The following is a 27809-nucleotide window of genomic DNA, read 5'->3' as shown; positions in this document are numbered from 1 at the left end:
TATTTTATGGTACAAAAAGCGAGAAGCTTTTATTTTGTTTTATTTTATTTTGAAGGGGCGCATTGTTCCTGTTGTGGTCACGTGATCTTCCAAGATGGCCTCGCCCCCTGGTCACGTGAGGACTGTCAGTGCGTGGTTTCAGGGGTCGAGGCTTCACGTATACAGGCTTACAGGCTTTCAGGTTTTCATCTGGAGAGTTTGGCGCTGCAGATTGTGACTGACATCCTAAGACAGAGCCGGAGGAGTTATAACGGCAGCCTGTGCCCTTTTCAAACCAGCCGATATGAGCAAGAATGATTTAATCATGTAAGTACTGGTGGACCGTATTACTGTTTAGGGTTCAGTTTGGCGGCTAACTGAACAAACAGAATGAGGTTATGAAAGCCAGCGTTGTCATTATTATAAAAGCCTTTTTTTCACGTAATACTTGAGTGCATATCCTTTGCACTCTAACATACAAACAAGGAAATCTACAAATGCAATTTCTCTGCAATGCAATGTGTTAATTGGCACAGCTTCCTCCTGCTCAGAACTACCGCTTGAAACACAGCAGTTTTATGATTATCATCCTCAAACTAAAGACGACCTATCTTGAGAACATATATTGTTAAATTAAAATGATCTCGAAGACCTCCTGATACATTCGGCATACACAGAAGAGTTTTGATCGTTTTGAAACTCTTAAATTAGTTTATATATGTTGACTCTTCAATGAGTATGTGAGACCTCTACCGAATGAAAGATGGTGATTATATAAATAACAATACAATGAATAAAACTAGACTAGTCTTACTTAAATCTTCTCAGGTAAAAAAAAGAAAAGAGACTGATAATTTATCAGTAGTTTATGCATGTACATATGTGAATATTGTGCCACATCTTGATTCACATTACTCTGAATATGACTTTTGAAGTTGAAACCAGTGTAATTATTTGACTGGAACATTTTTGGCCATCGAGCAATGACCTTTGCCGGATTTTGAGAAGGTTGTGATGCCCCAGTGACTGATCCGCACCATCCCTTGATTCAACCGTTGTCCTCCTGCTGGGAGATGATAAGAGAGGAGAGGAGTGTCATCTCTCATAATCACTGAGGGAAAGAGAGGGAGGGCCACGCCAGCATTTCAGATAACACAAGCCCATCTGTATTGTCTAGAGGTTACAGCACTTCCAGGAGAACAATTTTTACAATTTTGTAAAATATATTTTTTATAGTTTGGAGTTCACATAAGAATTTACAACTACAATCTGTATAATTTTGTATTAGCTTGTTTGAGGGTTAACTATTTAAAATCAAAGCAATGATTATAATTTACACACCAGAACAACTTTCACTACATGCAACACCTGCTTTTTGGTGCTGATTTTTATTATAGGAGAAATGTCTTTTACATGACATTATTTTTTTCGTGTGCATAGATAAAACACTGTTGCTCATCTGCAGTATTTTGCTATTCTTCTTCTTCTATCCAGCCCCAAGGACTTTCCTGAGCTAAAGAATGATGCATTCCTTCGAGCAGCACGAGGAGAAGAGACTGAGCATGTCCCAGTCTGGTGCATGAGGCAGGCAGGACGGTATCTACCAGGTACGGACCGGGGACTAGGGTTGTGCCACTGATTATACTTTAATCAATCATGATTCTAACTTTGGCCCCCAGTGATTTCATAAACACTGTAATGTGATCTGAATGACATGCACATTGGAGCGCAGACTCGGCTCATGCGCAAGTGGACTGTCCCATCCTGATTTGTGTGTGTAACATAAACGTATTCATTGAAGTTATGTCAAGGTCACGCTGGCGTTTGTGGTCAAAATGTTCAAGGGATTGTTTGAGCAACTCTAACAGTATTTACTTTGAATAATTTGAATGATTGTTTTGTTTTAAATTGTATTTATTATGAAATTTAGTTTTTTTTTCTGTGAATTTCCCCCTTTTTTTTCTTTTTTTCCTCTCCTTTTTGATGTAGACGATAACTGTGCAGCCACATCATTTAATTACTGCAAAAGAATTTTCACACAGTCGGATCTTATCGTGTTTGGACTTCATGGAGACTAAAAACAACGTCTCATTATTTAAAATACCAGCAGAAATGTTTAGTCTTTTTCTTAAATGTTGTCTTCAGAGTTCCGTAAGTCAAGAGAAGGGAAGGACTTCTTTGAAACGTGTCAGTCGCCAGCGGCCTGCTGTGAGCTCACCCTGCAGGTAAAGCCTCAGCAGAAAACCCTGCAAACCAGCAATTAATATGTAAAATCAATCTAAAGATTAATAATGTATCCATACAAGTCCCGTTATTGATTATTCTGTTTTTCTTCTCCATTTTCCTAAAACTCCTGTTTTTTTTTCTTCTCCACATTCAGCCTCTGAGACGTTTTCCTTTCGATGCCGCTATAATCTTCTCTGACATCCTCGTTGTCCCCCAGGTAAGGCCAACTAGGCTGGGCTCGGTCCCTGAGAAGCAAACCGCGTGGAAAGCCAGCGGCTGAAAATAACGAGGTGTGAGTCGCAAAGTAGATCCGCGGCAGTGCACAAATTCAATTGAGTCACTGCCTAAACTGAATCCATCCCAGAAGAAAATGTGGACGCAAGCGTCCCAGATAGAGTAATAGACTGTTTATTCTAACAATGTAATTTCTTTGGATGGAAAATACTTTATTTTTGGATTTTCTAGCAGCATATTTGTTATTTAAACTGTTTGTGTGCTTGTTTTTAGTTTCTCAGAGGGTCAATGCACCTTTTTGAAAAGAGAGTCAGAAAGGAAACTGTTCATGAAGCTCTTTACACAACAAAGACTACCGTATTTTCTGGACTATACGCCGCTACTTTTTTCATAGGTTTTGAACCATGCGGCTTATACAAAGGTGCGGCTATTCTGTGGATTTTTCTTCCACCACTCGGGGCGCTTTAACCGGAATTAGAATCAAAACTATGACAAAATAAATGCAAAGAAGAATACCCTACTTCTTCTTTAGCAGATAGAAGTAGGTAGAAGCAGATTTCAAACAGATAAATAGATAAATAAATACCGGTTATTTTCTCTTGGTTCTGTCCCGTTTTAATCAGCAAAGTTGCTGCCGTGTTAAAAGACACTGTTAGGAAAGGATCTATTTAGGTACAAACATGTACATCATTTACACTTCAAAATCCTTCTGTACATGTAGTAAATATCTAATCTAACAACATAAATATCTGCTGCTTGCATATCTTTTTTTTTTTTTTAAATAGAGCGGATGTGGCTTATAGTCCAGAAAATACGGTATATATGATTTTATTTGGCCTTACCTGAAAAATGTTGCCATCTTGCAAGCATTTATTATTTGTAATCAGATGTTTTAGTATCTCACATAAAAGAAATGAAATGAGCGAGCTTCTGCTCCAGGAACTTGGTGCCATGTGTTTGTTTCTTGTTGCAGGCGATGGGCATGGATGTCCAGATGGTGCCGGGTAAAGGTCCAACATTCCCGGAGCCCCTGAAGGAGCCGGAGGACCTGCAGCGCCTGCGGGCCAAAGTGGACGTTAAACAGGAGCTGGACTATGTTTTCAAAGCCATCACGCTGACCCGGCACAAGATAGAAGGCAAAGTGCCGCTCATAGGATTCACAGGAGCGCCGGTTAGAGATCCTCACACTCACTGTTTAATGATGTGTAGAAAAGCATTGTAGGTAGGGGTGTAACGATACACTAATCTCACGATACGGTACGATACACGATATTGAGGTCACGATAACGATACGATACGATATTATAGCAGTTTTTTTTTAACAACCTTGAATGAGGAACATATGACTGGAAAAAATGGTCTTTTATTTGAAAGACACAAAATACAAAACAATGCTGTGCGTTTGCCTTATTGTTACAGTTTGTAATGCTGTTTAAGTTTTTAAGAGAAAGCCAGGCCAACCATTTTCCACAAACTGAACTGAAAGTAAATGTCAGGTTTGCATTATGCATCTTCAGTTTCATACAAGTACAAATATTTTGCCACAAACTGAATAGTTTCTCTTTTTTCTTTTCCAGAAATTTAACAACTAAAATTAAATAAATAAATAAAAGTAAATAAAAACATACAATTTTACATCATAAAAAAGATTGATTCATGCTCACCTTATAAGTGTAAGAGGAGATTTATTTTTGTTAAGGTTATTTTGGTAATTCAGGGTTCATTATTTTATAAATATATTCTTTATATTCTGATGTAAATCAGGGACTATAATGACACTAGTCAGTTTATCTGTAGTGATTAGTCTGTTTTAGATTGGGCGGAGTGATACGCCACAGTACGGCACTAGGTGCTGTTGATGTTCTAAAAACCTACACTGTTGAGGGACATTAAAGTACACTCCAACTCAGCAGAAGTTGTCCCCGTGTTTATCCTACTCACGACCCCAAAAAGGTTTAATTTAATAAGGTAAGGCTTAACTCTACACCAGACTTAAAAGTTCAGAGCTCAAAACCCCCCCAGAGTCCCGTGATCGGGACCTCAAAACGGTACTAGTTTCTTCTGAGCGGAGTAAGATTTTGGTCCGCGGGTCGAGGCGCGGTCGGCACAAATACGCTGCGCGTTACTAGTCAACACAATGGATTAATATTAATAACCCAATATCGCGATACAGTTTGTCACCTCCACGACACGTATCGTGACGTTTTTGTATCGCGAAATTTTGTGGGACGATATATTGTTACACCCCTATATTGATGTGTAGAAATGCATTGTAGGTCGAAGTTGTACTGAATTATCTGAATGTTATTTTTCCTTTCACACTCCATAACGCGTCTGTCCACAGTGGACACTCATGTCCTACATGATCGAGGGCGGCGGCTCCCCCACCCACTCCAAAGCAAAGCGCTGGCTTTACCGGCACCCCGAGGCCAGTCACATCCTCCTGGGCCGGCTGACCGACGTGATCGTGGAGTATCTGCTGGGTCAGGTGGCAGCGGGAGCTCAGGTCAGACCCTCCGCCTGCAACTCTCATCTGCAACTCAAACTAATCTCTCAAGATAAACTCTTTTTTTCTGTAGCTTTTAGTTAAAGGGAAGAATATATCACTGACTTTTGTGAAAATTGCTGAAACAAAAACATAAATCAACTTCAGTCACACCACATGATACAATCCACTTGAGACTCGGACAGATTGTGGCAGTGACAGCGTGCACTATTTATGGAAACAAGGATTCTGCTTCTCGGCGTCATCACAAATTACAGCCGAGGCAGCGTTTTTGTTTTCCTCTCGTTTCCCAAAAATGTGCCACAGCCCGACAGCAAAAACCTGGTTTTGTGAGTTTCGTTTCTATTTCAGAGTAAATGTGACAGATAATACACGTAACAGAAAAATAATCAGTTTCTGGGAAAATGGACCCCTCATTTCAAGCACTGAAAGGAGTCAAATACTTTTAATTGTAACATTTTGTTTAGTTCTTCGGTAACGACATCCGTGGTGTCATCTGAGGAAGCTTTAGTTTGTGGAAACTGTTGGATGTAACTACATCCAGTTGTTAATATGCTACTAATATACAAACTCTTCTTCATTGTAATTTAACGGAGACATCAGATCTACAAACGTATTCTTTTCGGTCACTTTACATAAAAACTCCTGTATTCCATCAGCTGACACACACTGTGTAGTTGAAGGCACTAACAGGTATGCACCAAAAAAGACTGATATATAAAATAAGGAAGTCCTTAACTAGTGAGGAAGCTTGTGGAGTTAGAGCAGCAGGAAGTGGAGAGATCGTAGAAGGTAAAAGAAGCGAGGTTGGCTCAGTGGAAGAAGTATCAGATCAGATGTCTAGTGTTTGGTTAGTGGGCGTAATATAATGAGAAAATGTGGATGAATGTGTCAAAAATGAATCAGTTGGAGTTCAGGGAGGTGCAAATAAACACGATAAGTTCAGTAGTTAAAATACCTGAGTCATATTGGTGCACAACGTAAATAATAAACTCAATATGAGCTGATATTTACTCTGCAACATACTGGACATTGGACATTATTAGTGCTCATAAGTTGTGTGGTTGTTCATAAAGTTAATTAATTCTGTTATATTATAAAAGGATACACATTACAGAGTCAAAATATGACTTAAACACTAATTGGAGAATGTAAAATGAGCCTGCTTCACAGATGGTAAAGAGATGTATACCACTGTCGTGAGTCTAATGTTTCCTCGTGTGGCTGTGGGGAACTAAACCTCTTCATTTCCTCCTCTCCCGCGGGTCGTCCAGGCGCTGCAGGTGTTCGAGTCTCATGCCGGCATCCTGGGACCAACAGAGTTTAAGGACTTCTCTCTGCCGTACCTCCGAGACATCGCCCGCCGCGTCAAAGACAAACTCAAGGAGAACGGACAGGATGTTCCCATGGTGAGACAGACAGTCAGAAAGCATACAAGCATGTTTAAAACAACAATCAATCTTATCTGCGTCTCAGCTCCCAAGCTGATAGCAGGTTTATTTTCTGAATTATCTTTTGCATTATCTGGTTAATTTTCTGGTTTTTAGTACTTGCTGTAGATTAGGTTCTCCTGTCTGCTCTTATTAGAACAGTTTTTCCTTGAATACTTGAGTTGGTGCCAACTGGACTGTTGTTCTTGATTCTTAAAGACGGTCTACTTCTCATCTGAAACACTTATTAATGTCTGACCAAAGAAAAACATGTGCTTCCTGTCATTTAAAACTTAAGTGTTTGGGATGAGAGATGAAATACCTTTAAGAACCAACATGACTATGTATACTAGTAAAATGCAGTTCTCCTTAATGACCTGCAGATGGCAGCATTTCACCACAAAACATTCAGTGTGTACTTTATTTACATTTTACTGTCGTGTGTTTGTTTCAGATTGTCTTTGCTAAGGATGCTCACTACGGTCTGGAAGATCTTTCACGGTCTGGTTATGAGGTGGTCGGGCTGGACTGGACCTTAGACCCGCGATCAGCACGGTAATACTCACACACACACGCATGCTGTTTGATATTTGTCTTCATACTGAAGTGTGTTTGTGGTAAATGTCTGCCATCATCCCATACTGGTATGTATAACTGTATCTGTTAGTCTGTGAAATGGGAGGCAGCTGAAACTCTTTTTTTGATCCGGGTTAGGGCTGGGGATCGATTCAAATGTCAAGAATCGATTCGATTCTGATTCTTAAGATTCAGAATCGATTATCAAGATTCGATTCGATTCCGGTATTGATTTGGGTTAGTGTTATTAAAACAGTTTTTTCAGCTGTTGCATGAATTACATGACTGTACTTATGCAAAATATTACTACTAGTATTATATTGAGATTAAACAGCAAGTATTGCAGCTAATGATGCTGTAAGGACCAATCAGCTCCCAGAATGCTGATAGAACTGCTTTCAGAAACATCATGTGGGTCAGAATTACCAAACAGATCCAGGGAGGAAACAGAGACGGATGAAATCGGTTTTATTTTTTTCCCATATTCTGTTTTTATTTGTTCCTTTTTCGGTCTATTTTGGTTTTTAATTTTTGAGCATTTGGTTTTTAGCATTTTTTGCAAATGTAACCCCAAGACAGTATATAAAGTAATGAAATATAGACAATTTATGCAATTATAACCTAACACTTTAATGTTTTCATACCTTTAAACATATTTAAAGGCAAAAACATGACACCAGTTATTCTAGTGTCCAACAAAACATTCCTTTTTTGGGCATAAACAAACAGACATATGACATATGAATCGATTTTTAGGAATGAATATGAGAATCGATTTAGAATAGGGAAATTGATTTTTTTCAACACAGGCCTAATCCGGGTGTAGTTTCCGTGGCAGGACGGGCCGTTTTACCTTCCTGAGCAACAGGTTAACCATTGCTGACCCTGTTCTGGTGTGTCACTGGGTGCAGATTTAAATCTACAAACATCTGTGTTTCCTGCTTTACTCATCAAATACTTAACTGGCTGGTTAAAGGATTAACTGGTGTGTCCTGTTATGTGTGTGTGTGTGTGTGTGTGTGTGTGTGTGTGATTTGGTGTCCAGGGAGCGGACGGGAGGGAAGGTCAGCCTGCAAGGAAACATGGACCCTTGTGCTCTCTATGCTCCCAAGGTAACCTCTGCTCTTGCTTTTTTAGACTTGTTTTTGGACAGAAATTGATTATTTTTTCTTCCTTTGGTTTAACTTGTTTACTCAAAAAAACATACTCCACGTAGGTATTGTAGAGAGATTACCAACTTTTACTGAACAGAAGAGGTGCAGCTACAAAGGGAAAATAGTCTTTTAGTCTTTTATTTCCTCAGTAATAGGTTAAGATTTCTTGTTTGTTGCCATTTTGTCAGCAAGTTCATGAAGTCGCCACTTTCATAATTGTATGGAACTTGGTGCAGACATGGATCGTAGTTGCGTGTGCTGTAAATGCAAAGTTCTTCTTTCTGTTCCTCTGTTCGTTTCCTCTACCGCATTTTTCCGCAGCCCAACTTGTGACATGAATCCTTGAATTTCTCTTTTACGGCAAACAGCTCTGATGTTTGCTCACAGTTCAGAGATGTGTTTGTTTAATCTCGGACCGGTTTAACTCCGTGATCCTCTCTCCTCCTGATCCTCCTCCTCCTCCAGGAGCGCATTTCAGAAATCGTGAAGAAGATGTTGGAGGGTTTTGGAACCAAGGGCTACATCGCTAACCTGGGCCACGGCCTTTACCCCGACATGGACCCGGAGAGCGTCGGCGCCTTCGTCGACGCCGTGCACCAACACTCAAAACTTTTAAACAAACAAATATGAAGAGCCGTGCTCTGTTGGACGACACCAAAGAAGAAGTGTGCTTAATTTAATTATGAGAGAATTATGACTGAGTTGGAATTATTTGTTTTTTTGAATAGAGAATAACAGATGACTCGTCCTGCTTTGCTCACTGAATTCAATAAATCAACTTTCTATCATTTGTAGTTTTTTTTTTATTTAAATTCTTTTTGTTTTCTTATAGCCTGTGTGAGATGAAAAACAAGAAAACAATGTCCCGTGATTAAAAACATCCAGATCAGCATTTACAACATCATCAGTTCAGTACATTCCCATCTCGCGCAGCTTTTTAGGATAAACATGTTGCTTTTCTAAGATTAGATGTTTTTTTTTCATCCGACCAAGAGTGGATTATGTTTGAAATGAAAGGAGATGACATGATTTTTATCAAGCATGTGTTCATGGACGGCACATCATGTTAAGAGATCATACTTATGTTTACAATTGATCTATTGGAAAAAGCTCTTAACAGATAAAGTATTTTATTTTTTTTATTTTTATTGTTTGAAACCATCCAATCACAGCAATGTTACTCTGGTACTTTGAGAGGGGAAAAAAACCCAACACAAAGCAAAGCTTGTGAAGTTGTTTCTCTGTCACAGGCTGCTGAAGTGGGCGAAAAGATGAAAACAAAAGAGACACAAGAAGCTCCAAGTGCTTTGAAAAACAAAAGCTGGAAGTTTGTTTAAAAGGGTTGTATCAAGAGACACTCTGCCAGAGTCACAAAATCAACATTTTAAGAAAAAAATGTCAGCATGCAGCAGCTGAATCATTTTGTTGCCTAACAGCTGAATACATCCCAGATGGTGCTCCACATGAAGAGCTCTTTATGTCTCCGATAGAAAATGTTTCAAGAAATCAACAACGTACAGAATGATGCCTTACAATGTCGTCTCTTTCTTTTTTCCTCCCCCCACTTGTACACGGATTAAGGGCCAATCCCAATACACCCCCCACTTTCTACCACTAGCCCTAAAAAAGAAGCCACAGATTTTAGGGCACTTGAAATCTTCCCAGGGCCCTGTCCCAATACTCCCACTACCCCCACTTTTCAGCACCACCCTTAAATTTTGCGTGCTACGTCACTGCGTGGTTTACGTTCGGGTACGTAAGCGACTGCGTAGTTACGTTTGCACATACGTCACACCATATCAGGGAGCCGAAAGCCAAAAGCAAGTTTTAATTTCAGCTGTAGCGCTGTTAATATGCCACTTTATTAAGTTTTAATATTTTTTCAGGCGTAAAAGTAACCGTTAAGATCCCCAACCTGGGCTCAGTTTATCCAAATAAGCTCACAGATCACAGACGTGATCGCCAGGTCAACCTGCGCCGTCATCCCGGGGAGAAACCTGCAGCTCTGTGGAGAATTACCGCTGGCTGAAATAAATCATTTAGGAAGATAAATGTTGGTTTAATAGATGAAATCTAACAGTTGTAGCTATGCCTGTTAAGAAATTTGCTCCGAAAATTTCGGGATTTCTGCCTGCCGGCTCCGGAGCTGATTTATGGTTCCGCGTTAAATCGGCGTACGGCGCGCGTCGCCGCGTAACCTACGCCGTAGGCTCTGGTGTAACGCGGAACCATAAATCAGCCTTTATTCTGGCGAGGTTTGAAAAAGACTTCGCAACAACAGGCAAACAAGTGATTATTTACATTCACGGAGTGAATATTATGAAAGTAAAATATATATTTCTCGTTAGAAATGTAATCAAAACGCATTTTTATGCAGAAACTAACTCAAAATATTGATTTTATTCACTAAAAAATAAGAAATGTCCGCCATGTTTTTTTTTTATTCAGTCCGCAAATGACGACGAAAAGCATTCTGGGAAATTTTTCTGGCCCTAGTTCATCTAGGGTGCATTCGAAATCCCTCGCTCCGTAGGGCCAGATTCATATCCACTACCCCTCGTTTAAGCCACTACTACTAGGTGAAGAGAGGAATTGGGACACCACTACCCTCACGGGAACGCACAAAATTTAGGGGTAGGGCTGAAAAGTAGGGGTAGTGGGAGTATTGGGACAGGGCCTAAACCAAGACTTCAACAGCATTGTACTTGGGATGAAAAGTCTTGTCCACAGTCTCCTGCTGCAGGATGAAACGCTGGCAGAGATGCCACTGAAGCTTTGGCTCGGCCGTCTCACTTGCAGAAAAGAAAAAGAAAATATTGCTGACATCACTTCTGCATGGGCTCAAGATGAGACCAGCCATGAGGTCAATCCCGTCACTGTCCTGCTACTTTTATAAAAGTGAAGAATATCTGTAAAACCTCTCCAAGTACTTGTTATGATGGATGATCATAGTGGTTCAAGACTGAGGCCGGGTTAGGAAAATGGGGCAGAGATGTGACGGTGATTGGGGAAAAAACTGGGACAGGAGTGAGACGGTGTCCTGCCTAAAAAGTGCAGGGATCTGTTTTTATCAGCTAGTTTGAAGTCCTTTGGGTAATGCTTTATTCTGCCAGGGTTTATAAATAAATAAACAGCTTGTCCAGAACAGGGCCGAGTGCCCTCTGGATCAGGTGAGTGTTTCTGAATGACTCAGTTTACAAAAAAAGAGCCCAAAAGTTACACAGCATCTCTTAAAAAGCACACTGAACACATCACTGGTTTCTATCTGCATGGTCTTGTTATAAATCTGTACGAGTCAGCCTGTCTCTGCCTGTCTCTGCTGCCTGTACAGCTTTTGAGTGTGTGCAATATTCTGACATGTCCAGTGGGGCCCGTGGATGATTTAGACTTGATTTCAAAATAAATAAAAAAAGAGCTTCTGTCATTTGTGAAGTTAAATCCGAGGAATGGCCAACATCTGTTCATTCGTTTCTGTCTTTTCTTTGCTTTTCCTCCTCAATTTAGTGAAGAAAAGTTACATTTCAAATGGGACCAAAGTAGAAGAGGAGGATTTTAAGTTATTAAAAGCAAAAAAAAGAAAAACTATGTTCTTCTGAGATTAAAAAGAACAAACCGTAACTAGTTCATCACCAGAAATAAAAACTATAAATTCACGTGATCTGTTGTGGCTGAAAACTAGAGTGCCAATAAACATCACACCATCTAAGTTAGATGGCATTTATTGGTTTATTGTTAGATTGTTACATGCTGCCAGACTGTATTCAAAATATGTTCAATTTAAGACAAAGCCATTCCAACCTCAGAGGGGAGAGCATATACAGGAAATCAACAATCAGAACCAACACCAAACTGAGATGCTACAGTGGCAGCGGTAGATGTATGGAATAAATTAGATAGGGATTTGAAATTATGTAGAACCTTAACCTTATTTAAAAAACATTGGAAAGAAGAAAGATTTCTTTATATCAAATTAATGAGTGGTGATGCTGCTATGTTGAGTTGGGTATTTATTTAATTGGTGATTTTCTTTGAGTTTTTAAGGATGAAGGTAACATGTAGACTGCACCTTTATTTTAATTTTTTTTTATTTCTTGAGGAAATTTTGCTATCCCCATGGAGGCAATTTGTTTTACTGTCAGTCTTTTCTCTTACCTCTTGCTTTAATTCCATTACTTTAATTACTCTTTTTGAGGGTAGGCAAATAATAAGCTTTGCTTCAGCCTACACCTTTTTCGGTCTAGATGTTATTTGTATATTGGAAATTTTTTGTAATGTTTTCTTTGAACAGGGTATTCGTTTTTTTGTTGTCATTTTTATTCTTTTGACCGAAATAAACTAAACTAAACTAAACTAAAATGATCTAATGACCATGCCTAAAATGTAAAAAAAGAAAATAAAAGTAACTAACACTCAACATCTTGCGGCTGAAACTGTCTGATACATGTTTTCCAGGCAGGACAGACTCAGGTTAAAACTCAAGGCTGATTTATGGTTCCGCGTTACACCAACGCAGAGACTACGCCGTACGGTGCGCGCAGCAGCGTATCCTACGGCATAGGCACTGCGTCGATTTAACGCGGAACCATAAATCAGCCTTCACGCACTTCCAAGAACATCCCTGGGCGTGACGCAGAGCGCAGCAGCCAATTACAAGCCTCCTTTTGTCTCCACGTGGATTTGACAAATTAGTAAATGGATGGTATTTACAAAGCGACATGTTATTACATAGGAACGATCTGCATCATTACTGTAATCGTAATAGAGGCTCAAAGAAGAGATGAGTTAATCCCAAACTCTGTTTTTCTCCGCGAAGCAGCTCAGAACAGCAGATAAGCAGATTCGCGTAAATCCGTTTGTTGTTGCTGCTGATGCTGCTGATGCTGATGATGTTGTTGTTGTTGTCACTAGGAATCCAGCAAACATCACGTGACCAGGCTGCAGCAGGGCATGGACACCCAGCTGGTAACACTGCAAAAACTCAACATCTTAACAAGAATATTTGTCTTATTTCTAGTTAAAATGTCTCATTTTTAGTTAAATTTTTTTTTAATTACACTTAAAACAAGACTCATCACTGGAAAAAAACAACAATTTTCACCTGTTTCAAGTAGATCTTCACTTAAAATAAGTAGAAAAATCTGCCAGTGGAACAAGATTTTTTTACAAGATAAAGATAAATCTTGTCCCACTAGCAGATTTTTCTACTTATTTCAAGTGAAAATTTACTTGAAACAGGTGAAAATTGTCAAATAACAAGTTATTTTTCTGGTAATTACTTGTTTTAAGTGTAATGAGATTTTTTTTAACTAAAAATGAGACATTTTAACTAGAAATAAGACAAATATTCCTGGTAAGATTTTGAGTTTTTGCAGTGTAGAAGATCTACTAAAATCTACTTGCTGCAAAGAAACAAACAAACGAGAAAACGGAGACGGTCCAAGACCCTGGTCACATTCAGTCAGGGTTCCTACGGGTGCTTGACATCCTTGAAAGTGCTTGAATTTCAATGCTGTGTTTTCAACACTGCAAAAACTCACAATCTTAACAAGAATATTTGTCTTATTTCTAGTTAAAATGTCTCATTTTTAGTCAAAAAAAATTTCATTACACTTAAAACAAAACTCATCACTGGAAAAAACAACAATTTTCACCTGTTTCAAGTAGATTTTTACTTAAAATAAGTAGAAAAATCTGCCAGTGGAACAAGATTTTTTTTGCTTGTAATGAGAAGATAAATCATGTCCCCCTGCCAGATTTTTCTACTTATTTCAAGTGAAAATTTACTTGAAACAGGTGAAAATTGTCAAATAACAAGTTATTTTTCTGGTAATGACTCTTGTTTTAAGTGTAAGGAGATTTTTTTGACTAAAAAATTAGACATTTTAACTAGAAATAAGACAAATATTCCTGGTAAGATTTTGAGTTTATGGACCACAGTATTTCAAACTAAGTTTATTGTTTTTGTTTTTCTGATGATGATGTTGGCCTAACAAGGATTTTCCACAGAGCCTCAGTTCAGTTGATAAGTTATGATGATCATTTATGAAAGGTTTAGAGACTATTCTCAAATACAAAGATACTTTACAAAGATGTACTGTGGCCCGCTGGTTTGTAGGAGGCTCTACGTTATTATCTTTACAATGTTGATGCATGGGTCTTGTTTACTGCAGACGAAGGCTTTTACTGTATTTGCAATTACTTCAGTAAGTTTATTTACTTATTCATTCATTTATATCTCTACGAGTTAAACAAAATCACAGGATAAAGTTGTTTTTTGGGGGGTTTTATCCCAGTTTGTATCTCTTTTTATCCTCTAGCTGGACAGGGATGCGTGTGGGCCTGGATCAATCACGGCCACCCATGCAGGAGCACTGGGGATCCTTTGTTGGTTTGTTTGCTGAACACACTTCAGCTTTAAAATGGAAATGCGTTAAATCGAGTCTCCAAATAATAAAGACCGTACGACCGTGAGTGCTATTAATATTTACAAAAATACACACAGCTCAAAGCAGCCGATGAGGAGAAAAGAAATCAGCGGCTTTTATTCATCTCCGTCCCTTTGTGTTGCTGTCGTAGCATAAACACTCACAAACGCACACACACACACACACACACACACACACCAGAACACACAGCAAGCACACAGTCTTTTGTTGTGCCACACTCCCACCCATAAATAGTGAAGGCAAATGAACAAAAATGATTGCTGATTGGGGACAGGTAAGACTGAAGAGACGGGGACTGTGTGTGTCAGTGGGCCATCTGGGAATACAGTGATGTGTGTGTGTGTGTGTGTGTGTGTGTGTGTGTGTGTGTGTGTGTGTGTGTGTGTGTGTGTGTGTGTGTGTGTGTGTGTGTGTGTGTGTGTGTGTGTGTGTGTGTGTGTGTATGAAAGAGAGAGGGAGAGTGAGTGAAGGTTGTAACAATGAATCTGTGCTCTTTAGAAATGGAGATCAATTTCCACATGGCTGCCTTTAAAGGCTTTGGCAGGAGAATAATATTTAAGTGAGTGTGTGTGTGTGCGTGTGTGTGTGTGTGTGTGTGGTGTGTTGCTTGTTTATGTGCATGAATGTTTACATGTTCACAAATTATTCCATTGTGAGTACGAGTGTCTTTCTGTGAGCACTTTTATGTGCTTATTTTGCGGGCAGCGATTGAACAGGTGGATGTGTGCCCGTGTGAGTGTGTGTGTGTGTGTGTGTGTGTGAGTGTGTGTATGAGTGTGTGAGTGGGTGTCTTTGAAGGAGGTCCAGCCTCCATCTCTCAGCAAATCAGCAGGCCTGAAAATCCAATCTGCCTGCAGAGACAGCAAGCTGTACATCATCTGTCATGGATGGACACTATCAGCGGTTTATCAGTGACCGCCTCCCTCCAAACACACACGCACACACAAACACAGCACATCTCTCAGTGACCACATGCATGAACGAACACCCACAGCCCACTGTGACAGAGACTGATAGGCATTATTACCATGGTGGCTGTGTGGAGGGGGGGGCGGAGGAGGGAGGGAATGAAACTCTGGCTTCATTCTGAGGACCTTGAGATGCCTCACGCTAATGCAGACGCTGACAGCTGTGACGACTCTTGTTTGCTGATGACGCCGCCTTATCCCAGTCCGTCCTCCATGTTGCTGCAAACCTCATCGGCCACCTGCACGCTTGCAAATGGTTGCCGTCTTAAATAATGGATTCAAAGTCTCCTGCACGGGTTGTCGGGCAAAGCAGCTGGTGGAGGAAAAGCCCTCGATGTGGGAAAGACATCCTTCCATCCCTCTCTCCACGTCGCTCTAATACATACGTGATTAAGGTCAATGAAACCAAGCTCATTTTCCTGCTTGTTGCAGTTTGTTGTAAATAAAGTAATCACAATCTGATGTGCACCAAAACAACCAAACCGAAACCCCCCAAAAGAGCTGGTCTCGATCCAAAAGCACCGGCACCTTCCTGTTGGTGAGAGGGAAAACCAAGACAGGATCAAAAGCAGAGAATTGAATGATTTGGGTCATCGAATCAACCCAATACAAGACCTTTGTAATGTTCATATTTTTTGTTTTTTTGCGATCGACACATGTGGCTAATGAATGGTGAGGACGTTTACCGTATGTTTTGAAGAAACCTTTTGAAGAAAGCTTGGATTTATTCTCACATTTTGGTGCTTAGATCCTAACACAACAGAGACATGAAGGCTTTTTCCAACTTCGACTAAGCTTCGGCTCAGCCAAGTCAAAGGGTGAAACAGCATTTGTTGTGAGTGGACTGACAGCAAAGGTGACAGATACATGATACTTATATAAAATGATACAAAAAAAAACTAATTCATACAAAATTGGGGGTGTGATCTTGACGGAGCATGTAGGCGATGGCTTACTGTCCATCACTTTAGTATCATGAAGTATCATGACGTGTGAGCTGTGAAGGAACACCTAGCAGTGCATAGTCATTCTCATTTGAAAATAAACCTGTATTGTTGTGTTGTTATTTGTAACAGTCTGCTGTGACTGGGTGTGGGTCGGCCTGGGAGGGTCCAAAGATGACGTTTAGCGAAGCCTTGCAGTGGCTGAAGGATCACAGCCTCGCAGTCCCCCGGGGCTTCATCACAGTTGGGCCCCGGCTCCTCCGAGCCAGCAATTTATTTTATTCTCCTTTATTTCATAAACTCCAGATTCTTACTATTTATGATATCAATATTTTTCAGATATGCATTTTTATTTAAAAGCTAAATTCAAGTGAAGGGAATATTCCTTGACAGTTCAAGACTTACTTTAAATTAAATTCACAGGTTCATTCTTATTCAACTCGACAATCCTCAGATCTTCATCCTCCTAAATTTCTCACTTGCAGAGGTTAATTTTCGGTGAGATTTAGGGACTAAATTGTGAAATGATTTTTCCCACCTGGCAAAGAGCTCTTCCTCTTTGAAATGTTACAAAAGACATTTGAAGGACCACTTGACTGCTGTTTTGTAACTGTTTTCCCAATGTATTGTTGTACATGTATCCATGTTCTTTTTTTTTTGTGTGTGTTTCACTCATAGTGACATGTACCGTCTTATTTGCTCAGGAGTCAATATAAGTTATATAATATCTCATGCACACTCACACACACTTATTTTTTGTCTTTATTCTTTATTATTTATATATTGCATTATTAGTTTGCCATCACTTTTGTGTAGTTACCGGTATACATTTTGTTTTTGTATGTTAATCTTGTGTTCTTTATAACACATGAAATTCTAATATCTTCTGTGGAGGCTTCAAATAAACCCATTGGGTTTTTTGCCTCTTCCTGCACCTATAGTATTTATATTTGATATTTCCTGTATATTTTTAAAACTGTGCAAAACAATAAAATAAACTAAACCAAACTAATTTGCAGGGAGGCCACCCTTTTGGATTGATTGCCTGGACCACCACCATGCTGGGACAGCTGTGATGAAGTCTCAGTTCTGATGGTGCCCCTGAAACACTGGAAATGGTAGATGTGTTGGAGCTCTGCAGCTCCTCCATCGTGCCCTGGCCTGCAGGGCGGGGAAGCAACTGTGATGGAGCACGAGGCGACAGCAAGATTGCCGTGACTCAGCAGCTCAAGGGTCTGCTCAATCGGGCCAATCCTTCTCACTCCAACACCGGCCCTTTCAAATGTCACGTCGGTGGTGACACCAGAAATGAGGATGCATGCAATGATAATCAGGAACAAATGATTTTGAGGTCAGGAGTGATCAATCGATCGGGAATAGATGATGAACAACTTAGATTTAGTGCTTGGTCCACAAGTACTTACCAAGACAGCAATGAAGATTAAAGTATATATTTATCCTGCAGTTCTAGCTCTTCATCATCTTTCCACCAACGATGGGATTCCAACAAAGTATTTTATCACCATTTTCTTAGCACATTTGCATTAATGTTGCACATTTGCTTTTTTCTTATTTCTAGTTAAAATGTCTCCTTTTTTAGTCAAAAATTTTTTCATTACACTTAAAACAAGACTCATCACTGGAAAAAACAACAATTTTCACCTGTTTCAAGTAGATTTTCACTTGAAATAAGTAGAAAAATCTGCCAGTGGAACAAGATTTTTTTGCTTGTAATGAGAAGATAAATCTTGTCCCACTGGCAGATTTTTCTACTTATTTCAAGTGAAAATTTACTTGAAACAAGTGAAAATGGTCAAATAACAAGTTATTTTTCTGGTAATGACTCTTGTTTTAAGTGTAATGAGATTTTTTTGACTAAAAATGAGACATTTTCACTAGAAATAAGACACATATTCCTGGTAAGATTTTGATTTTTTAGACCCCTTTTTAGAAATGCAGACCTAACCTATAGTGTGTGTGACATGCATTGGTGATCACACCACAGGGATACGAGACAGAAGCTCCCCTTTTGCATCATGTCTTCACATGTCTGCTCAGGGCCACTGGCTTCAGGGCCTGGAGTTACACACTCCACTTCAACCCCGTCTTTGAGGATTTGTTTCTCTCTGAAAACTAAAGATGTGCTCTACCCTCTGAGGTAATACAAGTGCAGGATGATGTAAAGTTGAGTGGAGCTAGACACGGCAGGCTGAAATGATTCTGCTCTGAATTAGATCTGTGGCGTCACCGGACGCTGGATGACTGACCGAGACACTTTCAAACACTGGCCCAGACAAATGAGACAGGATCCGGCGATGTCAAGACTTTGTCAAAGTCGGGATTCAACTTAGAGACTCAAATATACCCCATCAGAGAGCAATGTACAGGACTGTCTCAGAAAATTAGAATATTGTGATAAAGTTCTTTATTTTCTGTAATGCAATTAAAAAAACAAAAATGTCATACATTCTGGATTCATTACAAATCAACTGAAATATTGCAAGCCTTTTATTATTTTAATATTGTTGATTATGGCTTACAGTTTAAGATTAAGATTCCCAGAATATTCACATTTTTTGAGATAGGATATTTGAGTTTTCTTAAGCTGTAAGCCATGATCAGCAATATTAAAATAATAAAAGGCTTGCAATATTTCAGTTGATTTGTAATTAATCCAGAATGTATGACATTTTTGCATTACAGAAAATAAAGGACTTTATCACAATATTCTATTTTTCTGAGACAGTCCTGTATATGTTCATAGTATCTCCTCTTTTATATCGGTTTGTGCGTCATTACATCGCAAATAAAATGTTGTATCAGTTTAAATAAGGACACAATCAACACAGTTTTTTGAGCTTTTGGATGTTACAAAATGTTTAAACTTTCAAATATTATTTTATTTCAGGCAGCAGAAACATCATACTGTCAATACCCTTATCCATCCATCCATCCATCCATACATCCATCATTCACAGTACACTTGTTTATTCCTATTCAGGGTCATGGGGACCTAAAAAAAGTAGTAGCTACATATGAGTACCGGGTATGCACAGAGAAGATATGCAAGATTGGCAGTGAATGTTGCATCTTCTGCAACAAAACAAATGACTCATAAATAACATGCTGGTTAAAAAGTTCTTTAGGGAAATGTCTCAGTCGGGGTTCTGCTGCACTTAAAACACAAAGAGCATTTCGTTTTGTCTTATGTTTTGGCAAAAGAGTGGTTGATGGAAGCGTCTCACGTCTTTGCTGGACCATGTGGTTTGCAGGTGTGTGTGTGTGTGTGTGTGTGTGTGTGTGTGTGTGAGAGCCTTAAGGGTTTTTGAGGGAGTTTAAGTGGGAGGGAGTTAGAGACATGCTGAGGGAGAAATAAAAAACCCCAGCATAGAGCAATCACTCCTCCATCTATCCGTCTGGGTAATTAATATAAATCTGCGCGTTTATCATCAGCCAATCAATCTAGATTTACAATCTCTCTCACACACACAGTTACAGACACACTCATCACTTCTTGATAGCCTGATTGTCTGGTTCTGTGGCGCTGCAGAAATCCGTAATGAATGAGAATGAGCTCGTGAAGGGGGGGATGGAGGAAAAAAATATTCTGATTAGAGACAAATGAGAGAAAGATTGATGGAGCTATATCGGCCTCTACTTGCTTCATTTATCTTTAATTCGGATTGGTTGGAAGGGTGAAAATGCAAGGATTGGACCACACCAGCTCAGTAGTGTTGCAGTCTTTTGTGTTTTTTTCCAAAGTCTTCTCAAAAGTTTTTGAAACCTTTGACTACTATTGTTTCAGACAGTCCTACTTCAGCGTTTGCAGACGACACAACTCTGCTTTATGATTATTTAAGCTTTAAATCACTGGTTACCAACTAACATTTCAATTCACTGAGACGTATCATTTTAATCAGTTAAAATTTGAGCAAAAGATTGTCACAATAAATATTTGGTATAAAAAATTTTTTTTTAATAACATAACCAGAAGAAGCTGAATGAAACCCTCACAAGGAGTTTTGTAAGATTTAGTGACATCAAGTGAAAAAGCTGCAGATTGCAACCAACCATTTTTTTTTACTTTTTAATCAAAAGTCATCTTTAAAGTTATCGTGTACTTTTTTTTTTCATCGTAAAATATCAATTTACTTTTAGTAAATGTTCTAGCTCGTGTAGTCTCCTGTTCCTTTGCGCTGCTTTAACTGTACCGTCCACAAACATTTAAAACGTGACATCTCTTTTAACGTGTTTCACACTTTATTCATAGAAAAGCACTGAGATTCCAACACAAATCAATATAAAATGGTAGTAGCGTTACATAAATAGTAATAAATTCTTGCTTTATAGACAGTAGCTCAAGAAGTTGCACAAAAAAAAGAAAGAAAATGAAAAAAAAAAAAAACTGTTGATGATAAGCTATGATACTTCTGTGGCAACAAATACTGGAAATATCTTTTTCATAATCAGTAGCACAAAGAGGCAACAAACACTTTTCATTTTCCCTTAAGTTAAGAAAAAATTCCAAACAAAAACAAAGAGGGAAACAGTAGGTGAACTACATCTCTACCAGCAAATAGTACTCTCCTACAAACAAAAGAAATACAGGGACGACCTCAGGGACTGGCTGATTTGGTCAACACAGAGGAAGAAGCTTCTGTGTTTTACTGCTGTCAGTGAACGCATCACATAAAGGCAGCAGACTGTAGGTTCTGAGTTAAGCAAACGGTAAAATTATGTTTTCTTTCCCGATATATTACACAAGGAAATCTATTTATTGTTGTTCATTCAAATGACGCAAAATTCTTGCAGCTTTTTAAAAAAAATGTCCTTTGTACATGTTGACTATGTAGATACAAGGCTGCTGCAGTGCACTTATGTCACTGTGCTTTAAGACAACGATGAAGCGGCTACACCTGAACACACCGTGATGCATCGCTTCAAATTCAGAGCTGTCCCTGTGTGAGAGTAACCGAGGCAACAAGTAACGTCAGACCGGGAAAGGAATCTATGGCAATGAGATATAAAAACGGAACATGAGGTAACAAAACAATTAAAAAAACAAAAGAAAGTGTAAAAGGAATGAACAGGCCGTCTGTTTTGTTCAAACATTTTTCTGACACTGGCATTTATGGATTCTGTTTCACTGCAGTGTAACAGCATAACACGACTCCTCTGAGAAGACACTAAAGGCTTGAGTCCTGTTTGGAAAAAAAGAAAAGAAAAAGACAGAAATAAAGCAGAAATAAACTTTGTACATTGGTTGGTCTGAAAGGCATTTTTTCCACCGTTTTAATTTTTCGTCTCCTCTAGAAGTTGCAGACGATGGAGGCTGACGACTGCACGTTGTCCAAATAGCGGCATGCAGGGTGGTTGTCTCCGTCTGCCCCTCCTTCTTATCTCTATAGTGGTTCAGCCCACCGCCTCCCGTCCTCCACACCTCTACGGTTTTTCTAAGTGGACAAGATCATCATCCAAGTGGTTCTGCATAGTCACGTTTAGTACAAATCCGTCCAGAAATGAATTCTTCCCTCATTTCCCTCAACTCTCAATAACATGCTTCCTCAAGAAAAAGAACATTTCTTTTCTTTGCAAATCGAAAAAAAACAAACAAAACGAGAAAAAAAAAAAATTGTACATGAGCACCTGAGAAATGCCTTGAAGTCTTTGCTCTTTCACAAAAAAAATGCTGTCAAAATTCCCCCTTCCAAAATAATTCAAGTACACCCCGCCAGAACACAAAAAAAAACAAACACATAACATACTTATCATAAATAATTATAACTTTACAATTTTCTGAATTGAAACTTTAATATTTACAATATCTTAAATGCTTAATGCTACTACTTTTTGTTTTGTTTCTTTAAGTGATGTCCCTGAGAACTGAGTTTAGCCTCTTTTCTCTCTCTTTTGCTCAGTTTTCCTTTTTTCCATTTGTCTGTCTGCATTTCCTCTGATCCAAAAAAGGCCCAGAGTTATGACTTACTACCCAGCCCGTGAGTAAAGTAGCTCTCGTGGAATGTAAAGCAGATAAGAAAAATGTTCCTCTGCTCAAAACCCCTTCTTTTCTTGTCTTTGCCTCTTGTTTTCAAATGCAGTCCTGTTTCTATCAGTGTGTGTCTGCGATTCCGAGTCAGTAACGCCAACAATCAAACAAACGCTGAAGCAGGGAGGAACGTACTGAGGAGGTATCTGTGTCAAGTGCTTGTACAATGACATTTAGTCTAATCAGTGATGATTTGAGCTCTTGTCGTACTGTGTACTGCCATTAACGACGACAATTTGCAACTGGGAAAGAAAAACAAGCCGGTGAGGAGAAGATAATAACCTCCAGTGCCGAGGCGTGTGGTCTCAAATACTTCGCATGAAGTCATCAAGTCAGAATGGTGTACAGTATTTTGTGTGCGCGCTGCGTGTGTTTGATAAAGACAAGGCCACTCTTCTTCACAGTCCGTTATGATAACAAACAGTAGCGTTCACAGATGACTTCACAACCTTTTCCATCACAAGACCAAAGAAACTGAGTTTAAAGCCAAGATGATGAAGATGAGGGCGACCGATGCTGTAGCTGTGAATATTTATTTCAATTATTGGCCTTTATCTTTTTTTTGTAACAGTATTTTATTAATTGATTTACTGCCAGTAGTGGGCAGCATAATTATTAACCCGTTAAGTTACTTTAACTTATGTTAGCCAATATATACTAATTTACATATCTTTCAAAAAGGCAGTTATTTTAAGCATAATATGATAAATAATTTTAATTTTGTCCTGTTTTGATCCCCAATGACTCCGCGGGAAAATATTTGGCTCCAAAGAAGCCAAGTTTTCCACCAGCGTCAACCTTTCTACTGAAAACCTGCAGTTAACAGAGAAAAAGCTGAAGGCTCTGAAAACCAAATATGTCTTCTCTTATTTTATCCTTTTGTCCACTTGGTGGCATTTTTAGCTAAAGAAAAAGGTCATTTCTCCAGCTGGCAGAGATGGAGCCACATCGGCACGTATTTGTAAATGTTTAATTGGCCCCCTAAAATAATTTGTCAAACGGAGTTAAAACCCTCATTATGTTTACAAGCAAACAGCTGTAATTTGGGAGGGGTGCATGCATGTTGCTTTCTGAAGCTAGATCAATCAGGAGAGGGCCATAAAAACAAATACAAATCCTTGCCCACAGGCACAAAGGTGGAGTCTGCTATGGAGTCGGTTTTGCTTTTAAAAGAGAGTTTCTCTTTCTCATAAAAGTTTCTTGTGAGAGAAAAGGGACTTATGTTTCAGGCAGAATTAAGAACCAGCAATTACGGGAAAGAGTTTCCAAAGCCACCTAACAGAAAAACACAAACGTGAACCTGATGTTGTGAGTGATAAAAAAACAAAATCACAGGGGGAGAAATATATTGCTTCTCGAGAGTAAATAAGTGATCGCTGAAGTTTTTTACGTGCGGGTTTTGGCCGTTAACAGCCGAGCAGCAGCGCAGCGGCATATCTGGACGTGGGAACGTTGTTTCCTCACCATCCCTGTCATTTTTAATTCTGTCACTTGTAATAATGAGCTACTAGGACATTAAAGATATACTGTATACACAAATATTCTGTATACATGTTTAAACTCAGCCACTATCCAGAGAATCCTGAATAATCCCTCTCTCTCTCTCTTTCTCTCTCAGGTTTTGAGATTTGAAAAATGCGCACTGTGAAGCAACATGGGTCCTTTTCTTCAGCTATTTCTCAGAAACCAGCAGCTTAAGGTTTTAGAATCTGCAGCGAGTGACATTTTGTGAAGCGAGAACACACACGAGCAGCTCTGTATTCTGCCTCGGCTCCTCTCAGGAGCCCTGAATGAAACAAATAGAGAAGTTAAAGCTGACATGTAACACAGTTGAGGTATGACAGTATATGTGTTTTTTAACTGCTGTGTGTTTTTATCTAATGATGTTGTTTTCTCCACATTGAAAACCACTTCCTTCTTATTTATCGCAGCTTAAAGCATCTTCTGGCTGAAAGTAAAAAAAACCCCGTCCAGCAAGATCATTTGGTTTTCATATCCTATCACGCTGCCCAAAAAACTTTGCTTTTGTCATCACATTCTTTCGATTTTTTCTTCCTAGATTTATCATCAGTCGAAGGGCGAGGGGGCTTTTTTTATTTTGTTGCTTCTTTGACGTTTGACTCAACCTTTTGCAGTGACAGTCAAGTAGAGCAATGTACTGCGAACACTTCCTAGTTCACATTCAAGAAAGAAAAAAAAACAGAACAAAATCTTGAGACTTAGTCAACAATTGGCTCGACATGAGTAAAAACACAAAAGACTCAAAACAAAATGAAACTTAAATAGAAACCACTGTGTTTAACTTCTTCCCAAGAAGAGAGTCTCTGTGAGGGGGGGGGGGGGGTTCGGTCAGCCGAAGCGCTCCCTGACCAACATCATCAGTTTCTTCTTGCCCTTATAGATCTGTTTCAGGTTGTCTATGAACTGAGCGAACTGAATGTGGCCGTCCTGCGCCAACAGGAAAGTCTCCCGCGCTTTGCTCAGGAACTCGATGAACTCGCCGTAGTGCCGTGGACTGATGTGCGTCAGTCGAGAGTGCGTGGTGTTGATGTACGCCGAGATCGTGGCGTCCAGGAGCTGCCGCAGCGGCGCCTTGTCCGTCGACATCAGCTTCCCAGAGTTCCGTCTCCCGGGGATCCCGGCGAGACCCGGCGCCGTCATGGTGCAGCGCCGCAGGATGTCGGACAGCACCGTGGCGCAGTGCACGCTCTTCACCACCAGGGGGATGATGGCCGCCAGCTCGTTCTTGCCCAGAGAGTGGCTGAGCGCGCAGGCCCACAGCACGTCGTTGATGGCCGGGTGCGTGTCCTGGTTGTAGGCCAGGTTGAGGTGCGTCATGGCCAGGGAGGCCAGCTTGAAGGAGCGCAGCGGGTATCCCCGGTGCTCCATGTACCTGGCGATGGTGAACAGCTGCGAGTAGGTCATGCCGGTCGACGCCGCGTCGATCACGATCTGGTACGCCGTCTCGAAGGCGATGTGGTCCTTCTCGCAGAGCGTCAGCGCCGACAGGGCGCAGTTCTGGGGGTCCTTCATGGCGCACTGCAGGGCCAGGGTCCGCGCGCAGCTCGCCAGCTCCTCCCGCTGGGCGTAGTCCAGGCTGAGGCGCAGGATGGTGTTGTGGGACATGACGGTGGCCGCCACGATGCTGGTGGCCTCGGTGGGGGTGAAGAGGGTGTACCAGCTCTGCAGGATGCTCACTAACGCCCGCAAACCTGCCCGGTGACAGAACGGAGAGTGATGGCGCGTTAGTGACAAAGACAACAGGAGAGGCGGACATGCACTCAGTTTCTGTGTGTAACTGCATGGAAAATCTAGTTTTAGCAGTTGTTTTTATCAGTTACTCTTAGGCCCAATCCCAATACTCCCCCTACTTTTCTTCACTCGCCCTTCTTTTCTTCACTACCCCCTAAAAAAGAAGGGGCAGATTTAGGGCACTTGAAATCTAGGGCACTTGGCCCAGGGGCCTGTCCCATTTCTCCCCCTACCCCCCTTTTTTATCCCTTCCCTGATCAGGAAGCTGAGAGCCAAAAGCTGTTTTAATTTCAGCTGTAGCGCTGTTAATATGGCACTTTATTAAGTTATAATATTTTTTCAGGCGTAAAAGTAACCGTTAAGATCCCCAACCTGGGCTCAGTTTATCCAAATAACGCCTGTTAAGAAATTTGCTCAGAAAATTTTGGGATTTCTGCCTGACTGCCGGCTCCGGGGCTGACGGCGTAGGTTACATAACCTAACAGCCTTTATTCTGGCGCGATCTTTGCGAACAACGGACAAACAAGTGATTATGTACATTCACTGAGTGAATATTATGAAAGTAAAATATATATTTCTCGCTAGAAATGTAATCAAAACGCATCTTTATGCAGAAATTAACTCAAAATATTGATTTTATTCACTAAAAAATAAGAAATGTCCGCCATGTTTTTTTTTTTTTTGGAGTCCGCAAATGACGACGAAAAGCATTCTGGGAAATTTTATGGTCCCTAGATCAGCTAGTGAGCATCTGAAATCCCTCGCTGTGAAGGGACAATTCATAGACACTACCCCTCGTTTTCTTCACTCCCCTTAGGTGAAAAGAGGAATTGGGACACCACTACCCTCACGGGAACGCGCAAAATTTAGGGGTAGTGATGAAAACGAGGGAGAGGGGGAGTATTGGGACAGGGCCTTAATCTAAAGAAGAAGTCCAACCGACTTGCCCTGTTTCATCCTGTTAGACAGCTTTCACACAACAGGATGATTGTGGTGTTCACACTATGTGACTGATGAACGGTGATGCACAGCATGATCTGATAGTGGCCTCATCACCCAACTGGTTTCCACATCAAATTTTGTCAGCAAAAAACATGCAAACATGTGCAAAGCAAGAGCTGTTGGTTCTGAAATGGTCCCTTCCTCAAGGGGACCTCACCTCATACTCTGGTCTCTTAACAGACGCAGCTTAAACGGGGAATCCCCCGACAGCTCCGGGTACTTGGTTGGCCCTATATCTGCCAGCTGTTGGTAATGGTTTGGGGACACGTGTGTGGGTGATGAGTCTTTGAGTTTTCACAAATAACAAACGAGTGTCTGCTCACAGGTTTGTCTCCATCCAGGCAGCAAGTCCAGTTGGACTTAAACTCATGTAGGGTAGGATGGACATTGAGGCCTAAAGCTCACTCAGAGATCATCAAATTCATAGTTTTTCTTCATCAACCGTGACTTGTCTACATATTTACAGGCAGGATTTCAGTGGGGTGTATTGGGGGGGGGGGGTCACGTACCGACTTCCGTGGCGCAGGTTACCAGCCAGCGAACCATCTCTCTCCTCCTCCAGTTCAGAGTGGACAGCGTCATCCTCATCACCTGCAAAACACACACAACTTGATCGTTTCTGATCCAGCTTTGTACAATGAAAAAACAAAAAAAAGTTTTGAGAGTTTCAAGAACTTCTTGGAAGCTTTGATCACGTGTTAGTTTGTGTAAAATGTGGCACAGCAGCGTTGTGTGATATTTTCAGGATTCATGTGTTTCCTCTGGTGGGGAAAGTGCTGCAAACCGCACAAATGATTCCCTGTGAACCTTCCCATTCTGAGCTGTTTACCAGTTTGTTCCTGATTTAGATTGTGTTGATATTCCCTATCACAGAGTCCAGAGGTGGGAAGGAGCCACAGCAGCTCTGCTGGTTTGGGTTTTTCTGGGCGGAAACCCTGATCCTTAATTATGTGGTTTCTTCTCATCAACAATAGTAAGACTGTGTGTGATGTTTTCTCTGTTAATTTGTAGTGGGGCTGTGGAGGCCTGCAGAAATTACATGTTAA

The 27809-nt window shown here is 40.3% G+C and overlaps 2 protein-coding genes across 2 annotated transcripts in view; one reads left to right on the top strand and one right to left on the bottom strand.

Moving 5' to 3' along the window:
* Positions 1–114: 114 nt before the first annotated feature.
* urod (uroporphyrinogen decarboxylase) lies at positions 115–8899 on the top strand. The gene is made up of 10 exons (XM_061732809.1): positions 115–306; positions 1474–1586; positions 2125–2204; positions 2360–2422; positions 3413–3610; positions 4784–4945; positions 6220–6354; positions 6830–6930; positions 7997–8063; positions 8571–8899. The coding sequence occupies exons 1-10, from the start codon at positions 284–286 to the stop codon at positions 8733–8735; spliced, it is 1107 nt and encodes a 368-aa protein (XP_061588793.1). The 5' UTR covers positions 115–283; the 3' UTR covers positions 8736–8899.
* Positions 8900–20704: 11805 nt separating this feature from the next.
* Positions 20705–27809, bottom strand: part of zswim5 (zinc finger, SWIM-type containing 5) — a 66842-nt gene continuing 59737 nt past the window's right edge. The window contains exons 15-16 of the mRNA XM_061732806.1: positions 27273–27354; positions 20705–25721 (exon numbers count right to left, since the gene is read on the bottom strand). Of these exons, the coding sequence (XP_061588790.1) occupies positions 24859–25721; positions 27273–27354 (945 nt within the window). The 3' untranslated portion in view covers positions 20705–24858. The remainder of the gene's footprint in view (positions 25722–27272; positions 27355–27809) is intronic.

This window comes from Cololabis saira, chromosome 10, assembly GCF_033807715.1.
Source record: "Cololabis saira isolate AMF1-May2022 chromosome 10, fColSai1.1, whole genome shotgun sequence".
NCBI classification, from domain to species: Eukaryota; Metazoa; Chordata; class Actinopteri; order Beloniformes; family Belonidae; genus Cololabis; species Cololabis saira.
The sequence above is the reverse complement of the archived record's forward strand: the minus strand, read 5'-3'. Positions and strand labels throughout refer to the sequence as shown.